Genomic DNA, 27408 nt, shown 5'->3' on the forward strand with positions numbered 1-27408 from the left:
TGTTGACTTGGCTACGGATTTGGGGATGTTCACAAAGCCCCTCTTCAGGCTCAATGATGTGCAGGAGCCTCTACCCCAGTGCCTTGGGGTACACCACTGTCCTAGCATGTGGATGTGTTCACCAACTCAGAATCTCACTGAACTGGGTCATTTAGAGGTTTTTGTAGGTGCTGTTGTTTGACTGTGTCCACCAAAGCTCATGTGTTGGAAACTTAATCCCCGATGCAACAGTGTTGGGAGGTGGGGCCTAATAAGAGGTGATTAATGTCATTAATCCATTAATGAATTGGGGGACAAAGAGAATGGGTTAGTTATTATAAGAATGGGTTGTTATAAAAGTGAGTTTGGACCCTCTTGCTCTCTCTCTGCTGTCCTGCCCTTCCGCCTTCTGCCTTGGGATGATGCAGCAAAAAGGCCCTTTGGACTTGTCTACTTCCAGAACTGTAAGAAATAAATTTATTTTCTTTATAAATTACCCAGTTTGTGATATTCTTGCATAGCAACGTGAAACGGACCAAGACATTAGGCGTGATTGATCAAATCATTGGCTATCGGTGATTGACTCAGTCTTCAGGCCCTCTCCTCTCGGCATAGTGGCATAGCTGGGTGGGGCTGAAAGTTCCAAGCTTGTAATCAAGGCTTGATCTTTCTGGCAACCAGCTCCCATCCTGAACATCCTGAAGCTATCTAGGGGCTTGGCCACCAGTCACCCCATTAGAGGAAGAGGATTCTGTCACCCTTATCACTCAGGAAGTTCCAAAGGTTTTAGAAGCTCTGTGCCAGGAACCAGGGACAAAGACCACATATTGTTCTGAGATACCACAATATCAGATTAAGTTTTTTGAATAAATTGGGTTTGATATGCATTTTTAAGTAACTGAGACTTTTGACTGTTGAGACTCATGAATAAAATATTAGAATCTTTTGAAGTGTGTAAAGGTAAACACAATCACCGTGAGATGAAATGATATGGGGAACAATCAACAATGTTGAAGTGTCAAAGAAACAGTTACCTTCAGAGGGAGATGTTCTTCCTTCCAGTCCATTCATTTACTGTTACTTTTTGTTATGGAGCTGCATATTGTATTATTCGGAGAGTGAACTTTCTCCCTCTCCATTTTTTTTGGAAGATATTTAAATTATGGTTATCATTTATACAGTTTTGGAAAATAGTCATTAAATCCTTTGACTCGGTAAAATTCTAATGGTCTGTATATTTTTTGGTGTTTTTTTTTCCCCCACAAGAAACATTGTTATCTTTCTTCCATCTCTAATTCTCCCAGGGCCCATTATATTAATATTAACCCACCATGGCTATGTTTAGACAGTAAAGAGCCAGTTTGGCAGGAAATGAAGTGGTATTAACAAGATGAATGATCTATCCCTCGAGCCTAGAAAAAAGCAGATGCACCACTATAAATATTTGTTTAATAAATGGTGAATCACATCAACCACAAATGTAATTTAAAGCAAGTGGGGTTTTGCCACTATCTGAATAGCTCTGATCAAAGTACTTTTTGAATAAATTATCTAGATTAGAGATCTCCATCTGGTTGGTTATAATAAATACATAAGGAAATGTGATTAAAAAGTTGCAGTGAAGGTAACAATTTTTCTTTTATTTGTGACCATTTTGTGAATTTATACTTTTGCAGGACAAATATACTTTACATTTTGTATACCTAGGTACTCTGATAGTTTTGTTGAGGGTTTTCAACAATTACAATTTTTTTTCTTTTTCACGCTGGGAAGTTGTGTTTTGGGGAGTCATGTTCTCCCCACGCTGGTTATAAGCTTGTCAATAACCACCATGTTACCTTTCTTCTAAGATGCACATTTTTTTCCCTTTTAAAAAATGGAGCACATTTTACAAGTTGTGTGTGTGTGTGTGTGTGTGTGTGTGTGAATACACACACACACACACACTTGATGTAGTGTTTTCAAGTTCTTTCCCCCACTCCCACCATTGCAGTTGTTAAAGAGATGGTGCCCTTTTCAAACGAGGGCCATTTTAGAACAGAAGGAATGATCTGTTGACTTCCTTTTGGATAGTGACACCAGGCATCTCCCTCGGGCCTGCTGGGGGGCTAAATGGTGAGCCCAGCAGGAAAGAGGCCCTGATGGTGCGCACAGCTTGCTGCAATCAAGGTGGAGAGGACAGAGAGTTCCCGATGCTGATTAGGATAAGTACTGAGTGCACAACACATTGCCATTTATAAACTCATTTCACGCATTATCATGCTTTGCCTTCATAGCTGCATTGTTGGCCCAGGATGTCCTTGTTTACTGGACACTGAAACACAGTGATTTAGTGACTATTAGACAAATATTGGAGCAGGGACATGACCAGGGTCTTCTGCCTTCCAGTTACATGCTGTTCTTACCCCACCACCGGCTGCCATGCCGAGATGTGGTGGGGGTGGCTTCTGTCCATGCTGTTCACCCTGTGGATTGTACTGGATGGCTCCTCATCTTTAAATGTTGAGGATTCATGGTCCGTGTTATAATCTGTTTTCTTCCCCATGTGAGATTTGCAGAATCAAATCTCTGACACCTCTGGCTCTCGCCTCCCCTGATCACAGCAAAACCCCAGAACATTCCCTATCCTTTTCCATGAAAACAAAAAGAAAATAAAAATTTAAAGGATATTTTCTTTCTAGACTTTCTTCTAGATTCTCATGCTTGTTTTGACTCTGAAACAAAATGTACAATTTCATGTGTTTATGGTCACACTAACCATTCTTTTCCTATCAAAGCACTCCAATGTTGGCAGTTTTTAAGTTTTTTTTTTTAATTTTAGAGTTTTTTGGTTTAATGATGTCTGATTCCAAAGCATTATATGTACGTGTGTGTGCCACACTTTTAATGATCATTATGGCACAGAAATGTTACTCTTCCCTGAAGAAAGGAACTAAGTTTATTATAAAGTTCAGGTTTAGTCAAAGCCTTTAAATAATTTGTTTGAGATATAGTCTCAATTATCCTTATGATCAGCTTTTAATTTGCAGTGTTACAGATCCTAAATTAATATCACTGGGATATAAGATATAGTTCTTGAAATTTTGGCAATAACTTTTCCCATAGACTTAATTTGTAGCACATCTTTGTTTCCACATATCTGTAACTTGTGCAGAAGTTACTTAAATTTCCATTGTATATATGTGGAAATTGAAGTGTTAAGTTAAATGTAGCTGCTAATAATGATAATTTAGTGTGCTACTTTTATGTGCTAGCTTTTGTGTTAAGTGTTCACACACATTGTACTTTTTTTTTTTTTTTAAGAGACAGAATCTTGCTCTGTCACCCAGGTTAGAGTGCAATGGTGTGATCACAGCTCACTGCAGCCTCAAACTCTTGGGCTCAAGTGATCTTCCTGCCCTAGCCTCCCTAGTAGCTGGGACTGCAGGCGTGCGCAACCATTCCTGGCTAATTTTAAAACTTTCTTGTAGAGATGGGGATCTCCCTATGTTGCTCAGGCTGGTCTCGAACTCTTGGGCTCAAGCGATCCTCCTGCCTCGGCCTCCCAAAGTCCTGGGATTACAGGCGTGAGCCACCGCACCTGACCCACGTTATCTTTTTACATCTTCACAATAACCTTTGATAAAGGTACTCTTTTTACCCTCATATGACACGAGAGGGAAGTGAGTTTTTAAAAGGTTAAAGGACATTTACTGCCACATATCTGGTAAGAGTTGGAACCAAGTTCTGTGTCCTCCAGATGGAGATATTAGAAGGAGGAAGTGCGGAGATGGGATCTTGTGGGCAGAGAATCTGTGAGAAGTGATGGGAATGGGGTCTGAAAGAGAAGGGCTGTTTTTGTCATGTGGGTGGGAAGCAGAAACAAGAGGCTTCAGTAGCAGTTAGGAGCAGAGGTAGAAACCCATAGCCAGTTGTGGTGGCTCGTGCCTGTGGCCCCAGCAACTCAGGACTCAGGAGGCTGAGGTGGGAGAATCGCTTGAGCCCAGGAGTTGAAGGCTGCAGTGAGCTATGATGGTGCCACTACACTCCAGCTTGGGTGACAGAATGAAACCCCATCTCTGGAAAAAATAAAGAAGAGAAAGAAAGGAAAGAAAGAAAGGGAAAAAAAGAAAAGGAAAGAAAAGGAAAGAAAGAAGAAGGAAGAAGTAAATCAATAAATACATGTAACTCCTTTTGGAGCTAGGCTGGTGTCTCTGAGCCTTCTCCATTCACGTAGTCCCTCACTTGCATTTTGTCCTGTGACTTTGCTTTCACTTTGTGATTAGTGCACAGTGTGACTCCAAACAATGCCAGTAGACACCAACTTAGGAGGTATGTGGCTTAGAAGAGAAAATGTTCCTTGAAGTCAGTTTTCTTATCTGTCAAATGGGAGATTTAAATAGGTGATCTGTAAAATTCCTTTCAGAACCAACACCTTGTAATTTATAGGAATGGTTAAAAATGGACAGAATGAATTATAAACCTAAGATTTGAAGCTTAAACTAAATCTGAAACTTAAGATTTGAATTTTATGATTTTCTTACCCTTCTTTTTCCTTTTTTGAAATTTTTTTTAAATCATATTCTTGTGTGTTCTAGAATATTACTACATCTTAGTTAGGTATTGGGATTAACATTTTTATAGCAATACTATCACACCAATACAAACCTATCTTTTTTTCCCCTCCTAGGGCCTGCAGGAGCAGCTAAAGATGTGTAAGTACTCAATAGTATGATTTTATAAGCTTCGTTCTGGGGAAGATGCTGTTTTCCATGGTTATGACCTTTAGATATCCGTAGGTATGAAAATACGTTCTGTACTGTATACACATCAAGATTATCATATGGTTTATAACTGAAGTGCTATTTGAAGAATGTTATTTGTGACTTTTCATTTTAGCCTTCCAGTTGCCCGGGCACTTTAACTCAGGCTCTTAAGACAGGGAAATGTTTAATTATGTTTCCATCCCAACTTGTGTAGAGATTTCTTAGTTAAAAGCAAGTGTTATGGGAGAATTAAGCACATAACTCCTGTGACTATGTAATGTCTTGGAGTTCGCCAGGGCAGAAAGGCTGGGGCCACACATGTACCAAATGCATATTGAATTGTTTTAAAGTTGATAAGGAGATATTCGAGTGAATACGTGTGCCCATTCAACATTGTCACCATCGAGCTGATCTTTAAACCATGGCGCATTTAATAAAGGAGGGTCTCCCTGTGCAAGGTTTCTGGAGCTCAGAACCTTTCTGTGTTTCTGTCATGCCCTTCCTCTCTGCATCTTCCCATCTCTAATCCGGATGTAGCAAGGACGTTATCATAGTTCACTGTTCAAGAGTGTTTGTGCTTGTTCTGTGGAGGGCAGGACCAGCCCTCTCACACCAAACTGGGTTGGGTGTCAAGGCTGATGGCCCCACACCACCTCAGGAGCGTATGAAAAGATTTAATCCTCACATAAGGAGGCTTTCTGGGGAGAGGAGGGCAGGTGCCCAAACTGGTCTATTCAGCTTGAGTGGAGGTAGGGCTCAGTGACTTTGGTTTTTATTGTGGTTGAGGAGGGGGCAGGATGAGGGCTCTTATGCATGGAGTGAGGTTTGATCTTCCTGCTGGCACAGGGAAGACGTGCCGGTGTTCCTACAGCTTGCACAGATGTGCGTCCATAGGGGGAGGGATGAAGCATGAAAGCTGTCAGTGATCAGACATCGCATACAGCGTCAGACTTTCTTATTACAGAGAAGAATTGAGAGTAGGTTAGAATGAGGTGGTAAAGTTTTCTGGGAATTATACATGCATTTTATATGGGACTTTAGGTACAAAGGAAGCAGTCATAGATTGCTTCAAACTCCCGGTCACAGTCTTTGAGTTTATCACCAAAACACTAAGCAACGTGAGCTCCGCATCCTTCCCTTATTCCTATTGTTGTCGTACTGGGGTCTCTCCAACAGGCTCCCCTTCCATCTCTCTATGTTGTTGCCAGATTAATTTTCTTCACGCACTGCTCTGCACTTGTAGGACCTCTGCTCAAAGCCTTTCAGTTATTCTCCATTGCCACTGGATTGAGCCTAGGATGCACTGGGAATAGGATGACTCTTTATGTTTCTGCCTTACGGCCAACTGGCTCTCCATGGAGTGGGAGGAGCAAAGCCACGGACCGCGAGGGAAGCCCAGACCACGCTCCGGCTCACACCAACCTCATGTTTTCTGTCTCCTGTTTTTTTGCTGTTCCCACTGCCTGGAATGGCCTTTCCCTCAGTTCTGTTCGTAAAAATGCCATCTACTCTTCAGGGATTATGTCTTATTCTTTGTGAAAAGTATTTCCTGGATCTCTCTACAGGATATAGTGTCTTTCTCTTCTGAACTTTTACAGCATTTGGGACCTCTCTTGTGAGGAATCATGTTTGGTTTATATTGTAGTTATTCACGTTCTTGTCTTTTCCACCTTGGGAACTGAATGTGGTGGAATGTCTTACCCATTTTAATGTGCTTTGGTGGTATCATGCTTTGAACATGGTGTTTAATAAATAGTTGTTGGATGAATTCCATCATTTTCCTTAAAGGAGAGAATGATTTCATGACTTTCTTTTTATATAGGATGCATGGAAATTTCTAATAAAATCTAGAGATGACTTTTTCAACAGAATTAACTGTTTCAGGATATGAGATGCCATTTAACTACTTTTTAAAATCCTGAATTCTTCAGATTTAAGTTTTCTGTGATTATACCTCATTGTATACCCTACAACTAAAAATATGTAATTTTATTGAATAAATAACCCTTTGAAAGTAAATGGAGCAAATTTAATTGGAAAATGTTGAATATTATAATATTACTTTTCATTGCACAAAAGATATATTTAGACACATTCAATATTTTAACAGTAGAAACTATAGATTTATAAATCTTAACTCTAACATTAGGTGATACCATGAATGAATGAAGAGCTAAGAAATTAAGATGACTTAAATTTTTTATTATGAAGATTAAATCTTTTTTAATCTAAATAGAATGATCCCAAACCAAAAGAAGTGGCCAAAATAACATAGTAGGTACTGAGAGTAGAGAACTTTCAATAGAGCAACCACCATATTATATAGACCACATGAAAGTCTTTTGGGAGAACTATGGTTATTTTTGGAAGCCAGAATACTGTAATTACTCCTTTAATATATATTAAAAAAATCAATTCTATAGAGAAAGTCTGCAGTTTTTACCATCTCTCTTCTTTCCTATTTATTTGCTTATTTTTTTACAGGCCAGAAGTCAGTATATAATGACAAATAAAATGGTATTTGTGTCCCAAAGTAGATCACTGTCTACTGGGGACCAAAATACAGTGTGAGAAATGCTAATTATTAAAATACAGAATTTAATGCTGATCTGAGTCTTGAAGGCCGAGCAAGCGTTTGTGCAGAGGAGGGAAGAATGCAAACCAGGGCCGAGAACAGAGCAGCGGGAGAAAGGCATGGGGCACAAGAGCGGGGTTCTGGGAGCAGCCAGCCACTCGGTTTCCCCTGGAGCTGGCGGCCCAGGTGGGGCAGAAGTGGAAGGTGAGGTTGATGGCAGGGCCAGCTTGTGAAGGGACTTGGGTGCAAGGCCAATAATTGTACTTGTTTTCTTATGCCTTCAAGAGCTGTTAGAGGTTTTAAGGCGGAGGGATTAAATGATTATGTTTGAGTTTTAGGGGATAACTCCCAAAGCACGACACCTGAGATGGGCCAGGCGCAGGCACAGAGGAATAATGGAGGTGAGGCCACGAGAGGGTCCTATGGCAGATAGTTGTTATGGGAACGGAGAAGAGGTGATGCGTGCAAGGTACATTAGAAAACATGCTTGCTAAGATTGGCTGAATGACCAAATGGGGAAGGAAAGGAAGGAAAACCTCAGGATAATGCTGCCGTTTCAAACTTGAGCCAAGGGAAGGGAATGGCTGATGATGCAAAGGGGTCAAGCGGGCTGGAGGAGGAAGAGGCATGATGGCCACATTCCACATTGGGAACTGTGCTTTCAGCGGAGTGGTGTGAGTAACAACTGAGCCAAAGTGGACGCGAGCGAGGCTCAAGGAAGTGGAGCGAGTGACCCGGGCCTTTCATTTTATGATGTTTGGCCGTGAGGGATGGAAAGATGTTGGTAGCTTTAAGAGGAAGCATATTTTAAAAATTTGTTTTCCTACCATAAAAGGAATACAGAGAATATTTGGAAAGTACAAAAAAGTATTTTTTTAAAGAGAAAAATTCAACTATGATCCTACCACCAGAGATAATGTTACCTCATGAACTTTTTACACCGTTTTCTTCAAGTTTTTTTTTTTTGTTTTTATTTCTGCCTAATTGTGTGTATGGACGATTTTGTAGATTGAAGTTTGGTTTTCCTTTTGTATGTATTTTTGTGTGTGGAGGAGATGTGAGTGTACCTGAAGGCTAACGGAGGAACCAGTAGTGTAAGAGAAGCTGAGGGTGGGCTGGGGAGGGGGTTTTCTGTGGTGAGGGAGAGAATCGTGATGGAAATGGATCCTGGAACAGGCTAGAGGGTTTCGAAGCATAGATGGAGGGTTAATCTTGGACACTGGAAAGCATGGGTGACGATGTATAGAGATCCAGTCACCCTACGACAGATCCGTGTGCATACTAGGGAGTGAGCCTTTCTTTTTCTCTCCCCTTCTGTCTCTTTAAAGTTAAATCACAGTCTGTCACAGACTGAACAACGACAAAGAAACAGAAGTGAATTCAGTGTGCTGGCATGTGACTGCTTTCACAAACCTGCCAGAATCAACCGTGTTTTTCTTTTATTTCAGTGAATTCTTAACTATTTGGCACCAATAGTTTGTGTTGGGATATTTTTGGTAGGAAATGGCAGAAGCCCAGTTTAAACTGGTCTAAACAAACAAACAAAAAGGAATTTATTGGCACGTGTAGTGGAAAAGCTCCAGGGATTTGGCCCTAGTCACAGCTGGGTTCAGGTGATCCAATGACAGGAAGAAACTCTCTTTATCTCTGCTTTCTTGTTTTTGGCTTATTCTTAGGCAGCTTTTCCCAAATGGTGACAGATATGGCCAGTTTATATCTTATCAGCTTAGACATTCCTGTGGAAAAATAGCTCCTCTTCCCCAGCACTTTGACCAAAGTCCTAGGGCTGGGCTCTTACTGGCTGTTTGGGTCATGTGTCCACCTCTGAATCAGTCAGGGGACCAGGAGAATGTGGGATTCTCATTGGCCAGGCCCAGGTCATGTGCTCACTGTTGGAGCCAATCAGTGTCATCAGCCCCACCTAACCATATGGCCAAAGAGTGAGAGAGTGGTGGTTCCCAAAGAGAAATTGGGATGCCATTACCAAAAACGGGGCAGTTGTATGTAACTGGGCAGGCAGAAACAAAGCATGTTCTCTATGTAGGTCCATTTTCATGTTGCTTAAAAAAAAAAACCTCTTGGCCGGGCACGGTGGCTCACGCCTGTAATCCTAGCACCCTGGGAGGCCGAGGTAGGTGGATCGCTCAAGGTCAGGAGTTCGAGACCAGCCTGAGCAAGAGTGAGACCCTGTCTCTACTAAAAATAGAAAGAAATTATCTGGCCAACTAAAATATATATAGAAAAAATTAGCTGGGCATGGCGGCACATGCCTGTAGTCCCAGCTACTCGGGAGGCTGAGGCAGTAGGATCGCTTAAGCCCAGGAGTTTGAGGTTGCTGTGAGCCAGGCTGACGCCATGGCACTCACTCTAGCCCGGGCAGCAGAGCAAGACACTGTCTCAAAAAAAAAAAAAAAAAGAAAGAAAAAAGAAAAACAAAAAAAAAAAACCTCTTGATTTAAAGTTTAAGCAATATTTATAAGAATATTATGAATATGTTTCAAATAAGAAATAGTATTAAATAAATGGATGCAAATGTAGTGTTTGCTGTTGAAAATAAAAGATCATGGCCACTCCATTTAAACAAGATAATTCACTTTTTTCACTTAAAACTTGTAAAGTGAATTTTATTAAAATTCCTACCTTGGGGCTGAGTGCAGTGGCTCACTCCTGTAATCCTAGCACTCTGGGAGGCTGAGGTGGGAGGATTACTTGAGCTCAGGAGTTTGACACCAGCCTGAGCAAGAGTGAGACACCATCTCTACTAAAAATTGAAAAAAATAGCCAGCGTTGTGGTGCGTGCCTGTAGTCCCAGCTACTCGGAAGGCTGAGGCAGGAGGATCGCTTGAGCCCAGGAATTTGAGGCTTCAGTGAGCTATGATGATGCCACTGCACTCTACCTAGGGTGATAGAATGAGACTCTGTCTCAAAAAAAAAAAAAAAAAAAAAAAATCCTTCCTTGGCAAAGCTATTTATTGTTATGGAAGGCAGCAACTATAGAGAAAAATATTTTGGAATGAATTAACATAAAATACACTGGTGATCAATCTCTTATGTTGAGTTTCCTGGGACTCCTTTGTAAAGTTCCCCGGTCTAATGAATGTGTGTCAGCTGAGCCCTCTTTACTCCTGTAATCACAAACCTGAAGGTATCTATCTACTGGGCCCTTTTCTCATCTGTGTAGGTGGGAGGCTGGGCTGTCTTCTGAGGGTGAAGAGGATAGGGCTGAAGTTCCAAGGAAAACACCTGGATTTGGAAGCAGAGAGACCTGTGTTTAAAATTCCCTTCACCATTTACTAGCTGTGTGACATTGTGTCCTGTAGTATGACTATTTGTACAGTTGGGACAACGATGGTGCAGGTAATCATCTTTATTGTTACCATCATCATTCTTATGTTAGTAGCCAGTCTTTATTGAGGACTGTGTGCCATATACTGATTTCCAGCATTTTCTATACATTATCTCATTCCACATTCATGACAATCTCATGGACAAAATAATGGTGTTTGCTTTAACAGATGAGATGGGGGCACAGAGAGGTGCAGTAACTGCTGGAAGGATATGAGTGTTACAGATACAGTATATCCAGTATCCTAGGGTAATTCTTGGCCTCGTGCTTGCTGCCCCCAAGTGATAGCTATCATTATTAGGTGGTTTGAGGGTTGTTGAAGAAGATTGGGCAGAGCCTCTGTCATGAACACCTGATAGCAGAAGACCCAGGGCCTTGCTGTGGTTAGAAATCAGATATTCCCATTGGTAGCCATGGTTAGTTTTCCTTAAGTAGGACCCGGTGAAACAGGAACAGGAAGAGAGAAAGCAGGTAGGTGGGTTCATCTGGGGATGACAGGGAGAGGTGGTGGCCAGTAAGTGCCGCTGAAATGCTTGACCTCGAGGGAAGCCTGAGGGGCTGGTGGGTGGGGAAACCGGGGGTGGGGGGGTAGGGTGCAGATGAACTGGAGGTGAAGCTGCAATGAGAAACAGGCTTCTTGGGAATGGCGGGAAGATTGGAAGGAAAATTTTTTTCTCCCTAGGGAGTGGGATTTTCTACTCTAAAATGTGTGTGGCAAAGTGGTTCTAGGAGCTAAGCTCCATGGAGCAGCCATGGGAGTAGGTCACCAGAGTGGCAGTAGGAGTTGTTGAGATAGAGGAAGTTAGTAAAATGGGAGGTGAGAGGTGGTTTCATGGATTTTTTAATTGACCGACATAATGGTGTCTGGTCAGAGCCTTAAAAATCTTTAGTGCATTTGTGACAGTTATAGCAGGGTTGAGATTCCAAAAAGGAGAGTGTTGGGATGAAGATGAAATTGCCCCATCTGAAGAAGCTCTGTGGGGAGATGGGGAGCATGTGGGCTTCCAGCTCCTGTTTGGAGATACTGGGATATGTGAAAACAAGCTGCATATTCCTGAGGTTTTGAGAAAAGTGGTGCCATCAAGGAAAAACAAGGTTTTTAAAGTAAGGCAACAGAGAGAGCATTCCTGCCTTACTCGTAGCAAATGATACTTCTACAACCAATGCTGAAATAATCCCTAACATTGTGTTCCCCTTAGGAAGAGAACATCTAGGAGGGTAGGGACATTGCAGTTTAGCTCTTGGTGCATTGCCTCCATACAAAGAGAAGTTGAAAGCATTCCTTTGAAGAGTGAATATGACTCATGTTCTCCAGTAACACATTCTGGAATAAAGAAAGGGACCAGTGTGGGCCAAAGGGCTTATCCAAGGGGAGAGACTGAAAGAAAACTATCCAAAGAAGTTTAGCAATTGTGAAGAAATGAATGAAATTAAACACAGACCAAAACAGTCAATGGTAAGACGTAATTCATTCAAAAATCATATGTAATTAAGCGTTTGCTAGAATTGATTAGAATCACCCTAAGAAGCAGGAACCATCATAAAAACATAAAGAAAATTAAATGATTACACTTTCATCCGGAGAATTGTAGTGTAGAGGGAAGTAAACATAGTCAATTAATAAACCTGTTCCAAAAGATTATCATGAATGGTAACCAAAAATAGATCATTAGAGCTACTTGTATGGTCTCCAGAGGTTTCCATATTCAATTTGTACTGTTTACAAATCAAAATAAGTTTAGCTCTTTAGTGACACTGCAAATATGGAAAAAGAAAAGACTACAGGCTGTTTTTCTGCTTCTTAGATCAGCTCTAATAAGAACAGCTTTATACATAGAACATTTTTCTTGATGAATAAGTAAAAAATAAATCATTCTTTTGCCACATAACTTTGCCAGTTCTGGAAGCCTAAGGGAAATGAGAACTCTCTGAATTTTCAGGCAAGTTGTAGCTAGGATGAGTTAGGAGATGGTAATTGGAGAGGCTGGCTGCTGTCTGATATTTGTCATCTGTATTTGTCCTTGAACATGACATGGTTCCATTATTTTATTGTTGAAACCTTTAGGTCACTTGGGATAACTATTTTATACAACCCAGAAACTAAGCAAGTATAGTGATAAAAATATTTTGATTACCATGTATTACTATGGAAGAAACGAGTAGTGGTTTATTTTTATATATTAACTCTGAAGAAGGTTTCACTTAATGAAAGTGATAGTTATTGATAAGATGAACATCATAGTAGTGTAAAATGATCGCAAGGTTTAGGTGTTCCACACAGATATTTGGTTTTAAATAGGCATGGACAAAATACATTAATGAAAAAAAGGAGAGGTAAGGTTGCCCCAAACAGCAACCACAGGTGAGTAGCAGGTTGGAGGCAGCCCACCTTCTGGATCCCTGACTTAAAAGAAGGCAGAGTTGCCAAGTGCCGTGGGTCCCACCTGTAGTCCCAGCTACACTGGAGGTTGAGGTAAAAGGATTGCTTGAGCCCAGGAGGCTGCAGTGAGCTGTGATGGTGCCACAGCACTGTAGCCCGAGCAACAGAGGGAGACTGCATCTCTTAATAAAAATATAAAGGCCGAGCTTATTTATGTTTAGAGAGACACTCAGTCTCTCTGGTTCATTCAGGAAAAGTCTACAAAGCTAGTATGAAACAGAAGGGTGCATAAGTACCTAGATAATCTGGATCAATACAGATACTCAGTCTGAGAAAGGTAAGAAGAGCACCATGCTGGTTTTAGCAAGTTCACAGGAAGTGGGCTAGAAATATAACTGATGGAAATTCTGAGATAAAGGAAACCTGAAGCTCTCTATCTATAATCGTGGTTGCAGTGGTTGCCCTTGGTCAGTTGCATTCTCTTTTCTTTTTTTTTTTTTCCCCACTTCTTTTTCTGACATGCCAAGTGCCAGGCCAGCTTTGGTAAGATACACATCACTAAGCAGTATCTTTCTCTGCAAGAGTGAGTCATGTTTAAACGATCAACTGAGGATTTATCTTTTCAACAATTCCAAAACATGTTGAAAGTAGGGGGAATTTGAGTTATGGTGGTCTACTCTCAATAACACTTGTTTCTGCAAACAATTTTATGAATACTGTGACGGAAAAGTCCAAATCAGAACCTTGTAAGCATGTGAGCCCATGGAAAGAGCTCATACTACGAAACGACTGTAGGATTTTGTAGTTGATATTACCAGAAACCTAGGGAAAATGTGTTGGAATGGATTCTAAGGGTGCAAGACCGAGAAGGAAGGAGTATATGTTGAATTAGACTGAATTTCTTAGTATCATTGTATTTAATAGAGACTCTAGATTTAATAATTTAGGTGTATGGCTGGAACTCTAACAATTTAGTTTACTTGTTTGATTTAGACTCTAAGAGCTTATACTCTAACACAGAACTAACTTCCCTGGTATAACGTAGAGGGAGGAATCCAAAGTCTTGAGATAAGAATGCTGGTGTGAATTTCTCAAATGTGACTTGCTCCGCATGAAGATGATACTAAGCAATTGAGAAAAGCAAGAAATACATGAGTGAAGGGAGTGTCTCTGGAAAGTTCTAAGGTGGTGGTCCCCTGTAAGATGGCTGTGACAGTGGGAGGTGCCGCCACTGAGATGGGCTCTTTGTTTCCCTATTGTGATGGGATCTCAGAGGAGCAGAGGCCAAGTGGTGGTGACACTTAGCACCCTGGAGCAAGGTGGGCACACTCGCCATCACAGGCAGCAGGGAGGGAGGGGCAACTGACATGCTTTATCCTGGAGGGGTCTTTGATGGCAGCTAGTAGATCAGGTCTCCCTCGGGATAAATTAGGTTAGCCCTCTAAATGTTCATTTCTCCATATCTGTCTATCCATCTATATCTATAGATATCTTTTTTGGTCTACTTTGTATTGTGGTAAAATACCTATAAAATACATATAAAACTTATATGTATTTCCATAAGAGGAAAAGTCTGGATTCATGGGCCAGAAACCTGCCCAGAAACCACAATGGAAAGGCACAGCCCCTAGGTTGAAGGGGAGAGCAGGTTGCCTTGAGAGAACCTTCAACACTGCCACAGATAAGTGCTGTAGATATTCCTGCAAGCCTTCCCCAAAGGGCTTTGTGTCCATTTACTAGAGTGACTGTGTCCAGAGCAAAAGGAAATAATACCTAGACCTCTCAGAGATTTCCGAACACTGACTCTGAATTGATGTTAGTACCTGAGGAACCAAAATACTGCTGTGGTCTACTAGTCCACGTGTGGGCTTATGGTAGTCAGATAAAAAATGGAATTTTGGCTAAAGTTTAAAGTATGGTGGGTCAAGTAGTATGCAGGCCCATGCTTTGGTTGTTTCCTTAGTTCTTGGATTCATAATTACCATAGACATATTTGACAACTGGCAGAACCCCCACATTGGCCCTCTGACTTGTGAACTAAGAGCTATTATCATGCTAGGAAGGGCCAAGTGGGAGCCCATGGAATTTCTCCTCCCTACCAGGATAGTAAACAAAAAGCAATAATGCATTCCCCGGGGAACTGCAGAGACTAGTGCCCTCACCAAAGACTTGGAAAAAATGAAGGCATGGAGATATCTCTCACATACTGATTCAACTTGCCTATTTGGCCTGTGCAGAAGGCATATTTATCTTAGAGAGTGACTTTGGATTATCGTAAATTTAATCAGGTAGTGACTCAAATATCAGCTGCTGTTCAGAGTGAGATATCTTTATTGAAAAAAATCAATGTAGTCCCTAGCCCCTGGCAAATGCTTTATTTCTGTGCCAGTTTGCAAGGATTACTAGAAGCAGTTCGGTTTTACCTGGCATGGCCAACAGTATATGTCAGTCTTGCCTCTGTTTTATATAGATCCCCCCACCCACCACTCCCTGCTTTCTCTCAACCTCCATTTTGCAATATCTCAAGCTTATTGATAGCCCATAGCACATCATACTGGTCCAATACATTGATAACATTACAGTGATTGGACCTGACGAACAGTAAGTGACAAGTCTTTAGCTGCTTTAGTATGACGTGTTCAATCAAGAGGGTAGGAGATAAACCCGGTTCTTCCTACCAAGTAATGTATCAGTTTAGCATCCAGTCAGGGAAAAGGATAACACATTAACTATTATAACAGAGATAATTTGCTACCAGGAATTGGTTAGCAGGTCTTAGAGGATCAGGAATGTCAGAAAGGGAGGCTGAGATAACAGAGATAGTAATAGCGGGAAGTAGCTACCAAGCCTAGGGCTGGAGTAACAAAGGAAAGAGGTCTGGTTGTCAAAACAGAGGAGGGTGAAGGAGAAGAAGGAGGAGGAGGAGGAGGAGGGGCTCTGTGGAGCAGGGCCAGACCTCTGAGTAGCAAGTGTTGCCTGGCTGCGGCTGGTGTCTCAGTGTCTTAGAAGAGGGGCCCCGTGGAGCTGAGACTCAGACCTCTTAGGAGAGGGCTCTGCCAGGCTTTGCTGTGGATCTGAATTTTGTAACCTGTTAGTAATCACAGCTGCAGGCCACACAAGCCACTGTCCACCCACGTGAGCTGTAGTGACCAGAAAAGGAGTGTAATAGAGTCTGTTCTGGGAGTGCCGAAAGAAGACTGGGAAACTGGGACCAGTTGCTGGGGTGATGCTAGTAGGAACAGCAAGAAAAGCTGGAAAGAGCAGTCCCTTGTCCTGCCTTTGGCACTTGATTCTTTCTCTAGCATCCCATGTTAGTAAAGCCTCGTGGGCAGCCAGGTGGCAATGTGGTTCTCAGAGTCCTAGCTAGGCCCAGCATCGCAGTAGCTTAATATCCAGCACAGATTCCCTCCCAAGAGCAGATTCTGTCCTGATATGCCACGTAGTTGTTTCCAGGTCACCCTTGATCCTTTGGAAAGCTGTGCTAGTTTCCTTTCCACCTGGTTGGCTCCAGCCTCTGGCTCCATGACAGTGAAATTGGAGAGTCATGATAAGCTGCAATTCTGGGGGCCAGGGCAGAGGAGGAGAGAGGAAACTGGTAGAACTCACCTTTCACTTTTTGTTTTTAGGTGATTTGGTTTATGGTACCTGGTCCCTTATCTCCTATAACTCTGCATTTTGGTTCTCTTGGTATAAGCCTTAAGATTTCTCCCTCATGCATAGATTAAGGGGTGCACTTGTTGTCCCCCAATCCCTTCTCTCACATTTTCCAGTTTCCAGTGCCTCTGCTCGTCTGGGTAGTGACTCCTGAATTGTGTCCCTGCCCGCAGGAGGCTGCTGTTTATAAGTGGACTGCTACTGTAGGAGATTGATTCTGGTGGGGGCATGTCCACTTGTTCCTTTTCTAAGAGAGTGAGATTAAGGATAAGCTGAGTTTGTAGAGAAATTTGGACCAATTAACTCCCAAAGAGTGTTATCAAGTGCAGCAGGCAGTGTGGCCTCTTTTCTAGTCCATCCACTGTGAATTGGCCTCGTTTTCACTTTGTCTTTTCCAGCATGGAATAATTCAATCTTTAGGCTTCTTGTCTTTAAGGGAAGATTCTAGGGGGTGGAGTCATCTCATTCTTTGCTTTTACTGATCTGCACTGGGACCAGCAGGAAATAGGGCCGGGCTGGGCTGCTCATCTCAGAGGACCCTCTGACTCTGTCAGTGGCTGCTGTTCTCACAACACCAGGGAGGGTGCGGCTCGGTGTTCTGCTCTCCCTCCACACTTCCCTCCCTGGTTTGGGGACAGATTTTGCAATCCATTAGCAATCACAGCTTCAGGCCTCGTAATAGTCACTGCCCTACCACTTGAGCTGTAGTGACCAGAAAAGCAAAATAATCACATCCTCAATGAGAAACAGAGTGGTTCATCCAAGAGTTTACGTGGTTGTGGATGTTCTGGCCTGAACTTGGCCACTCCCAGCTTGACGTTCTAGCTCCTCAGGGTTGAAGGAGGACCGTACACTGTTTTCATTACTTCTGAAGCCCAACAGAAATCTGCATGTGCCAACAATGATATGCACACATTACTGTCCGCTGAGTGGAGGTTCTTTCAGGTTCTTGGTGACTGATGGAAAAAAAGAATTTCAGGACACACCGCATAAGGCAAAGCGAGCAGCTTTTATTGAAAGTGAGAGTACACTCTCTCAAGAGACAGGGAGAGGGAAGGCTCAAAGAGAGCAGCTGCCCCCTAGGGAAGGGGTTTCGGTTTTACAAAGTCTCATTAATTGAGGGGAGGACTATTCAAGGCTAAGGTTGGTTTTTACTAAGAATTTGGGTAGAAATTTCTGGAATTGGGTTCCCTCTTAAAAAAAAAAAAGACATTCATAAATGGTATTTTAATTATTTTTAATGGCTATAATTTTATTGTATTATTTTTAACTGCCATAATAATTGTACATATTATGGGGCACATGGTGATGTTTTGATACATATAATACATAGTTATAAGAACAGGGTAATTGGCATATCCATCATCTTGAACATTTATCACTCTTTGTGTTGGGAACATTCAATATACTCCTTGGCTATTTGAAACTATATATTATTGTTAACTATGGCCATTTATAGTGCTATAGAACACATCCTACAGTGCTATAAATTTTTCCTCCTATCTAGCTGTAATTTTGTATCCTTTAGCAAATCTCTCCCTATCCTCCTCTCCCCCTTTCCCTTTCCAGCCTCTGGTATCCTGTTCTACTTTTTACTTCCATGAGATCAACTTTTTTTAGTTTCCACATATGAGTAAGAACATGTGGTATTTCACTTTCTGTTCCTGACTTATTTCACTTAACATAAATGGTATTTTTAAAGATTTTGTGTTATATCCCAAGCTGAATTTATTATCCCATAAATATGGCTGCTGTGTTATCATTTCCTGTCAGTTAGATTTGTAAGGTGGTTGATTAATTTTATAATGGGGAACACAAACTGGGTTTTAGGATATTGAATAATTAATAAGTGAAAATAGATTACTATTTTCTTACATTTGGGGAAATTAAAATAAATTGTAAAACCTTGAGTATATCCTTAAGCAGATTTAGGCAAAAGGGGAAATAATTAAAATAAACAGACATATAATTGGATGTGAAAAGAATAGCTGTGGCAGAAAATATGAAACATTGTTTGTGTCCAAAACTACCATTTATATACAGTTTCAAAAATGATTTTATGATAATGTTAGTCACTCAGGACCAAAGTAAACAGTTCTAATATCTTGAACAAGTTTGTCATCATCGCTTCCCCATTATCCTTAAGGGTTTAAATCCATTTTAATTAAAAGTAGTAAACAACACTTTCTTATACCACATCAATAAACGTAACACCATTTCTAATACAGATGACTTTGACACTTTGGAATTAAAAAACGATCCAACTTTAGCAAGTGGTAAATGAAGTTAACTATCTGGTGAGTTTAGGTTATATTCAATTTGGGTAAATTAGATCTCAAGGTGGATTTTGTATTTTACTGGAGGATTAGCTATTCATGACCAGCATTTACCAGATAATTACCAAATCTACATTTTCCTTCTTTGTAGATTTGAACTTACTGTCTGTTGCAATAAAGCAAAAATCTCGTGCACATGTACAGTTACATTTGAAATATTCACAACTTTTAAGTGGGTGCCACCACAGGAAGACAATCTCCGAATCAGAAGATTCAATGAAGATGTTTAGATGTTTCCAGTCTTTCTTCTTGATGAAAGCCCCTTAGCATTATAGTTTGAGCTCAGCCAGATACATCTGAGTCTTGCTGAGTTTTTTTGTCTTTCAGAAAAGTAATGTATGCATACTAACTAGTGCTTCAAAGAAGCTTCCTGATCTTCTTAGAACTATGTCAAAGAATTCTAGTAGAACATGGATTCCTCTAACTAATGCTGTGTGTTTTAAAGTAGTGATTCCCTCTAGAAGCTTCCTTTTAAACATTTCTTCCCTCTTTTTTGCAATAAGTCACATATAACACAGTTTGTGTTTTTAGATGAAAGGAAATTAAATTGGCATTAACTCTTTTTGCACTAAAGAAATCTTTTAGGCCAGGCGCGGTGGCTCACGCCTGTAATCCTAGCACTCTGGGAGGCCGAGGTGGGTGGATCGTTTGAGCTCAGGAGTTCGAGACCAGCCTGAGCAAGAGCGAGACCCCATCTCTACTAAAAATAGAAAGAAATTATATGGACAGCTAAAAATATATATATAGAAAAAATTAGCCGGGCATGGTGGCGCATGCCTGTAGTCCCAGCTACTCGGGAGGCTGAGACAGGAGGATCGCTTGAGCTCAGGAGTTTGAGGTTGCTGTGAGCTAGGCTGACGCCACGGCACTCACTCTAGCCTGGGCAACAGAGTGAGACTCTGTCTCAAAAAAAAAAAAAAAAAAAAAAAAAGAAATCTTTTAATACCTATAGTTGTGCCACTGAGCTGGCATAAAAGACCCCAAATCCTAGTGTGTTAGGCTGGAAGGGACCTTGGGTATCATCTGGTCGATCCCCCATCTCGCAGGCAGCTTGCCCCCCGCCTGTCCGTCACACAGAGATTGAGCGCCACGGCCAAGAAGAGAACTTAGGCTTCTTTCCAATCCCGGCTGCCATCAGTTTTTCATTTTGTTTGGCAATTGGGCTTTTTGGCATTTTCTGGATTTGCATGTTTGCTAAATAGAAAATCAGCAAGGTTTTAGTGTATAAACATTTGAGGTGGAGCTAGAATACTGTGTTACAGAAATAACTGATGAATAGTTTTGGGTCTTGCACTTAAGTCTGATGGAAGCACTCGAAATAAACAAAATTGACTTTAATCAGGGGTCCCCTTTTTCTCATTACCAAGAATGAAGTCTCTGATTATGTAACCAAGTGTCTCATAGCAAATGTTTTTGACCTTTTAGAACAGAAGAATCGATAACAGAAGATGACAAGAGGAGGTATGTTTGGTTTAATTTGAATAATTTTGGCCATACCTCATGGATTTAACACACTGTAGCACATTACCAGTAATACAGATTCCACCAGGAAAACTTTTGGCACAGAGAATACAGGTAGAAGCATGTGGCCTGAGAAAGAACTTGCTCGGGATTCATAACCTTTGCTGCTTTCAAGCAAGTGTAGTTTTTGTCTCATGCACATGGCCTGTGCTAATTTCCTTCCTGTGGCCTTTGATTGTGCTACTGTCCCTAACCGGGTGGCTTCCCTGCATGCTCTCAGCCTTCTCAGTCTTCCCACCCCTCCTCTGATTACCCACACTCTACTCTCATTACTCCTTAGCTTTTCCTCTCCTAATTTTACATTTATATCTCCTTATCAGTAAAATGTTTTTGTGTGTCCGTGACACCTACTACCATGCTGACCACTCTGAATTCTTGATAAATGTTTATTGATTCACTGTGACATGTCGCTCCACTGATATTCATTACTATATCAAATTATAACATCCTGACTTCTTTTCTCTTTGCAAGTAAAATATCTAAAAATTCTACTAATTCAACAGAACATTCTCTCTCTCTCTCTCTATATATATCTTCTTTTTAATGTAGGGAAACAATTATGTTCCTAAGGGCATTAATATTCTAAATTATGCTTTTGAAACATCATGAGTTATTTTAATAATTATATAATTGTTTGAAGTACTCCATGCTTCTATTGCATCCTATAAATGGTACCATTTAAATTGGTCTGATTTCTTTCCATTAAGAAATTACGGAGGAGTATATGTTGGCCTGCCATCCGAAGCTGTCAATATGGTGTCCAATCAAACAAAGACTGTAAGAAAAAGTAAGTGAAATCATGTGGTATTTATGTTCTCTAAATATTTATGTTTTACGAAAAAATATGAAATTTATATTTCAGCTTACCTGACTCAACCTATATATTAGTTGCAGTGAACCCTGTATAAGTTCTACCTGTTCATTGTAATCATTTGTTGAAATGGCCATCCACATGGTAAGAGGAATTTCAGATAAAAATTCAGCTTTTATTTGTGGTTATGCTTCATGGATATTTTTAATTTCTTATTAATTTTGGTGATGATCAGTGTGAAAATGAAAGCTAACGTCTAAGTCAGTTCATGGAATTTTTGTTGAACACAAAGATTAGATTAACTAATAAGCAATCTGGTGACTAAAGGAAAAATAACTGTCCGTTGTATAATTAAATGAAATGAGGTTCCTTTTTCTGAGTTTTAATAATTACCTATTATGGGGCTAATGAAGTCCTTTTGAATAGGCGTGATTGGTAGATATTAATAGCTTCTTGCTGGAGTAAGTTTTTAAGTGAGGCTCCTGGTAAAGAATGCTGATTTACTAAGTCACTGTACTGATGAATTGTCTGATGCATCTGATGTATAGTTTTACATTTAATATTTTGCTATTAATATGTTTACTTTGCACACAAGGATATATTACATTATTTTTAACATACGATGTTTGTTTCTCATTACTGTTTCTCCACTTTATGATTTAGACTAGCAAATACATATATGTTATTACCATTTATAGTTTTGTAGGAAATTAGAATATGTTCTTCATAACCTGAACATTTAACTTTTCTTAATTTTCTCTTTAAGATTAGAAGAAAATAACATCACCACTCAATAATCAAGAGATCAAGAGGTGCTGTATATTTTTCTAAATAATTTTATGTATTCAGTCTTGATGATGAATGGGCTATATGTATTATTGGTATATATTTCTAAGAAATCTTGAACTTCTGGATTAGAAGGAGGGGTCTCACTGGGTGGAATCTAGTATATTTTATTTTAAAGAGGTTAATGACCAGATCAATTTTCTTTACATGTACTTTTTTTTCATTTCATTTTGTTTAAAATGCAACTTAACTTATTTAATAAGAACAGGCTAAGTGTCCACCTAAAACACTGAGAACTCACCCTTTTTCATTGCCAAAAACTTGGAGGGGCTAGGACTTGAGAAATGATAGGGAGAGACCAGAGGGGCTAGGACTGGGAATTGGGTTAGAATCAATATTCAGTGTCTGGCACTAGCCATGGGTTAGTTAATACACAGAGAGGTGATGTATCAGTACCAAAAGTCCAGTAGAGACATCTGCCCAGAGATGTAGTTATGCAGGAAGGACTAGTGAGAATCCTAGGCTCAGGTTACAGGTTGGGTCTTATAAAACATGTCCAATATGGACAGAAGAAACCATTGTCTGAAAGATGAAGCACTGTGGACCTGCGATCCCGGCGAAGAGCTTGGAGTTAGAATTATAATAAGATAAATGAGAACAAGCACAAGAGAAAAATAGCTTTTATTTATTAACTACCCTCTGTGTACTGGTCTCTAAAAGACGTAGAGCAGCATTTCCATCGAGGCAAAGGGTCTTAGTTCACCTGGTCCACAACGCACGCGATGCTTGGATCCCCACTGTGTTTCAGTCTTGCTGAATGACACCTAGCCTCCTGAAACCTCCAGTGATCAGGAATGTCCCATCTCCTCAGATAGCCCCTTCTCTTCTGCAAGCCAGACAACCTAGAATTTGAATTCAGGCTCTTCCACTTACTAGCTGGGCAAGTTACTTCCCCGTATGGCCTCAGTTTTGTAATCTGTAACATGGAGCCAATGCTTAGATTGAAGGGTTGCTGTTAGGATAAAATATGAAATAAATGGTAGCATCTGCTATCATGAGTTGTCGTTGTCATCATCATCATCGTCATCACCATACTATGTTTTCTTAATAACCAAAATCTAACCATTGGCAGAGCAGAAGCCAGACTGATTGATACTGAGCCAACTTCTTGCCCAAGGCCAGTACTGGAGTAGGTGTTTGGGATGGGGTGGGATTGCGGACCAAGTTCATAGATAGAGCCAAATAAGCTTTCCTGCTGGGGGAAGGGGACACAGAAGCTGTAACTAGTTTCCTCCTGACAAGAGCTACAGCAACCTTTGGGTAGCCACTTCTTTGAAGACTTTCTCATAAGGCAACAACATTATGGATGTTTATTGCCGAGTACCCATGGCCACAGGGTGTTGGGTTTCTTTTTGAGAATTTGCTGGAGATTTTCTATTTCTGGTATTTTATTTTATTTATTTATTTGAGACAGGGTCTCGCTCTGTTGCCTGGGCTAGAGTGCAGTGGCACGATCACAGCTCACAGCAACCCCAAACTCCTGGGCTCAAGCGATCCTCCTGCCTTAGCCTCCCGAGTAGCTGGGACTACAGGTGCACATCGCCATGCCTGGCTAATTTTCCTATTTTTTGTAGAGATGGAGTTTTGCTGTTGCTCAGGCTGGTCTCAAACTCCTGGCCTCAAATAATCCTCCCACTTTGGCCTTCCAAAGTGCGAGGATTATAGGCGTGAGCGACCTCACCTGGCTTATTTCTAGAATATTTTAAATAGAGCTCTAAACCCTCCATATAGATTTATTGCTAAGTCCCCTGCCAGTTTTCCCTTACATAGAAATACTTTTATTATTTGTATCAAATAGAAAAGATAAGTTTAAAGCAAGCATATATTGCTGCTTACCCTCCTGAAAATATGGTGCATTTCAAAAAGCATAGGAACAGAGTGGGGAGAGGTGCTGTGTAGGTAGATATTAGGAGACTGGGCAGCTCTGCTACCCACACAGATCTTAGCTGATTCCTTTAACTTCCCTCAGCTTCTCTCAATCTCATTTTTCTCATGGAAGAGTTAGACAAGATGATTGCTCGCCCTTGTGGGTGGATCTACAATTCCCTGATAACAATTTAGCAATATTGCTGGTAAGCCAGCCCACATAACTTCAGGCAGCTAGCTAAAATATTTCCTCACTGTTCGTGGCTATAAATATACATTATTTTATTGCCACCTCTGTCTCTTCTCAGTTTTCCCTATTTAACTCTATTTCTGAACAATCAGTTTGATCCTGGCCTTTCTTCTGCCTCCTTTGAAGTGTCTGAAAAGTTTTCTAAGTTGAAAGGCTATTTATTTTCCGTAGTTGCTAAGAGTCCATTGTGGTACTTATTGGTGACAAGTCTGAACTCATGGCTTTCTAGGCCCAGGTTGAAGCAGAAGATAGTCTTGTCTGATGACAAGACTCTCCTTTGGAGAGGAGACATTTTAGGGAAAGGATTGGAGATACTTTTTTTTTTAATCTAACATTTAAAACTCTCTCTGAACTGAACTCACTCAATGACCAAAGTTTAAAGTTGATTTGGTTACTTTTTGAAACAAATTGAAGGATGATTTCAGAATCCCTTAAAATTACCTATATCACGCTTCAAATGTGTAGTTTCTTCTACAGATGACTCTAGGGTTAAAGTTATGCCCATGTAGATATGCAGAGTCCTTCCAGCACAGAGGAGCTTCAGTGATGGTTCTCAAATGCCAGTGGATGGATGCCACTGGACAGACTGGTTGCGTCAAAATCCCCTGGGGGAGCGCCACGCAATGTGGACGGCCACACTCCCCCAGGAGGTTCTGACCACATAGGGAAGGGATGGAATTGTGGCCAGTCTATATTTTTAATGTGGGTGATACTGACACACATGCATCTAGGTTTGGGCATTGTTTTCCATGTTGCAATTTACCTATAAATTTATAAGTCTCTTCTCTGCCTGACTTTGTCTCCTTATATAAATGTCATCAGTGCTTAGCACTATGCTGGCCATCTATGAGTTGTAAATAAATATTGGGTGAATGTTGAATATGTGCTTTGCTTAAAAGAAAATGGCTCAGGGCTGAAGTATCTAGCTTGTACCTTTTCAAGTTTGCTAACTCTTTTCTCTTCTGTTTATTGCCTTCATAGCTTGCTGATCAATTTGGAAGAGATTTGGCCCCGTGGGACATTGTCACGTGCACAGTTCCTAGGAAATTCTAAGCAGTTATCTTTCCCTCTCCTGCCCCCCAAAATCTTAACCGTATACTTAAAACCATGGGTACACGTTGAACGCCGTGGTCATAGAAGGGAATTGGTTAGACAACACATTCACGTATGGAACTTTCTGTGGTTCACCTTCAAAAGACTAGTTAACTAGTTGTCACGGAGGCTGTTGTCGCCTGGCCTGGGCTGCTGTGTTCCGTGGCATTATCACCCCGGCCATTCAACACCATTCATGGAAGTCATGTCTTTTCACTGATACTTTTTTGATAGTTTTTATATAACAAAATCCTTATTCTATTTATAACTTAAGATAATAAGGCATTATAAATGAATTACCTAAGATAATATATTTGTCTGTTATCTTTCACTATTTCTACTTCACATTAATTTTTAGCTGTAAAATTGGTAAATTGATTCTTACTACTATCTCTTTCCCTTTTTTACTATTTGGTTTTCAAATTTTATTTAAATGTCAGAGAATTTCCTTTAGTAGGAACAATCTATTTCATTGCAATATTTAAAAATAAACTACTTAAATTTGCATGCCATGTGCACATTTTGATTAAATTCTTATTTTCAAAGGCTTATGTAACTACGAATACTTCCTGGCCATTGAGTCCCTCATTCTACCTTTGTGTAACCATGGCATCTCGTCGTGTTAATTCTATGCTGTTTTCAAGGACGAGTGATTGACGGTTAGTGAGATATCTGGAAAGTTCTTAATTTGATAATGACATGTGTATGTACTTATTACTGCAATGTAAATTACTCAATTTATCAATGTATTTCAACAATTAAAACATTTTTATCCCTCTGCACCTGGATTTCTTAATTATTTTTCAAAAGAACACTTTCAAAGGAGTCACACATGCTATTGTGATATATACCTATAATATATCAATGTACAAAGATAATAATGTATAGATTACTATGAAAAACCAAAATTTTTCATAGGGAGAAAGGTATTATCTTATATATCTAGTCCAGATGACAACCACAGGGACATCAACTTGATTTTAAAAAATGTCTAAGGTAAGAATTACTAAGAAATTATGGTACACACACTCCTGTTCTATATCTATAAGTCCATAATGACACTTAGATGAAACATCGCATTTGTCCTGTTAGGGATAACAGATAAGATTGTTATTTTTTTTGGTTTGTTTGTTTTTTGAGACAAGTCTCACACTGTTGCCACAGGTAGAGGGCAGTGATGTCATCACAGCTCACTGCAACCTCTAATTCCTGGGCTCAAGTGATCCTCCTGCCTCAGCCCCCTGAGTAGCTGGGACTACAGGTGCGTACCACCACACCCGGCTAATTTTTTCTATTTTTGATAGAGATGGGGTCTCGCTCTTGCTCAGGATGGTCTCAAATTCCTAATCTCAAGTAATCCTCCCCGCCTTGCCCTCCCAGAGTGCTAGGGTTACAGGCATGAGCCACTGCACCCAGCCAAGATTGACTTTTAAAAACTTTTGATTTTGAAATAATTTTAGATTCATAGAAGAATGTAAAAATTATACAGAGAGTTCCTATATGCCCTTATCCCCACTCTCCCTAATGGTAATCTTGCATAACCATAGTACATTTGTCAAAAGTAAGAAATTAAACATAGGTACAACACGATAAACGACAGCCTTTAATTGGATTCCATTCATTTTTCTACTAATGTCATTTTTTTTTTATTCCTGGATAGAATCCAAGATTCCATCCCATTTTGTTGCATTTGGTCATCCTGTCTCCATAGTCCCCTCTTCCTGACATTTTCTCAGTCTTCCCATGTTTTTCATGATCTTGACACTTTTGTAGCCTACTGATTAGATATTTTGTAGTACGTTGCTCAATTTGAATTTGTCTGTTTTCTCATGATTGGACTGGGGTTATAGATTTTTGGAAAGAGGACCACAGAAGTGAAGCGTCCGCCTCATCACATCCTATCATAGCTCATGATCCCAACATGACTTATTACTGGCGATAGTCACCTTGATCACTTGATGAGGTGACTTTTCTATCCTGTGTTCCTTGTAAGCGATAAGTGTATCA

The 27408-nt window shown here is 40.4% G+C and overlaps 1 protein-coding gene across 2 annotated transcripts in view; it reads left to right on the top strand.

Moving 5' to 3' along the window:
• The window catches only part of C16H12orf75 (chromosome 16 C12orf75 homolog), a 33322-nt gene extending 7663 nt beyond the window's left edge, over positions 1-25659 (top strand). Inside the window, exons 2-6 of one of the 2 annotated variants that reach the window (XM_069491076.1) lie at positions 4649-4673; positions 20441-20476; positions 21244-21323; positions 22114-22159; positions 25291-25659. In XM_069491076.1, the coding sequence (XP_069347177.1) occupies positions 4649-4673; positions 20441-20476; positions 21244-21323; positions 22114-22118 (146 nt within the window). In that variant the 3' untranslated portion in view covers positions 22119-22159; positions 25291-25659. Of the gene's footprint in view, positions 1-4648; positions 4674-20440; positions 20477-21243; positions 21324-21424; positions 21489-22113; positions 22160-25290 lie in introns of those variants that run through there. The other variant, XM_069491075.1, reaches the window with a different exon arrangement.
• The last annotated feature ends 1749 nt before the right edge of the window (positions 25660-27408 follow it).

Source organism: Eulemur rufifrons, chromosome 16 (assembly GCF_041146395.1).
Source record: "Eulemur rufifrons isolate Redbay chromosome 16, OSU_ERuf_1, whole genome shotgun sequence".
In the NCBI taxonomy this organism is placed as follows: domain Eukaryota; kingdom Metazoa; phylum Chordata; class Mammalia; order Primates; family Lemuridae; genus Eulemur; species Eulemur rufifrons.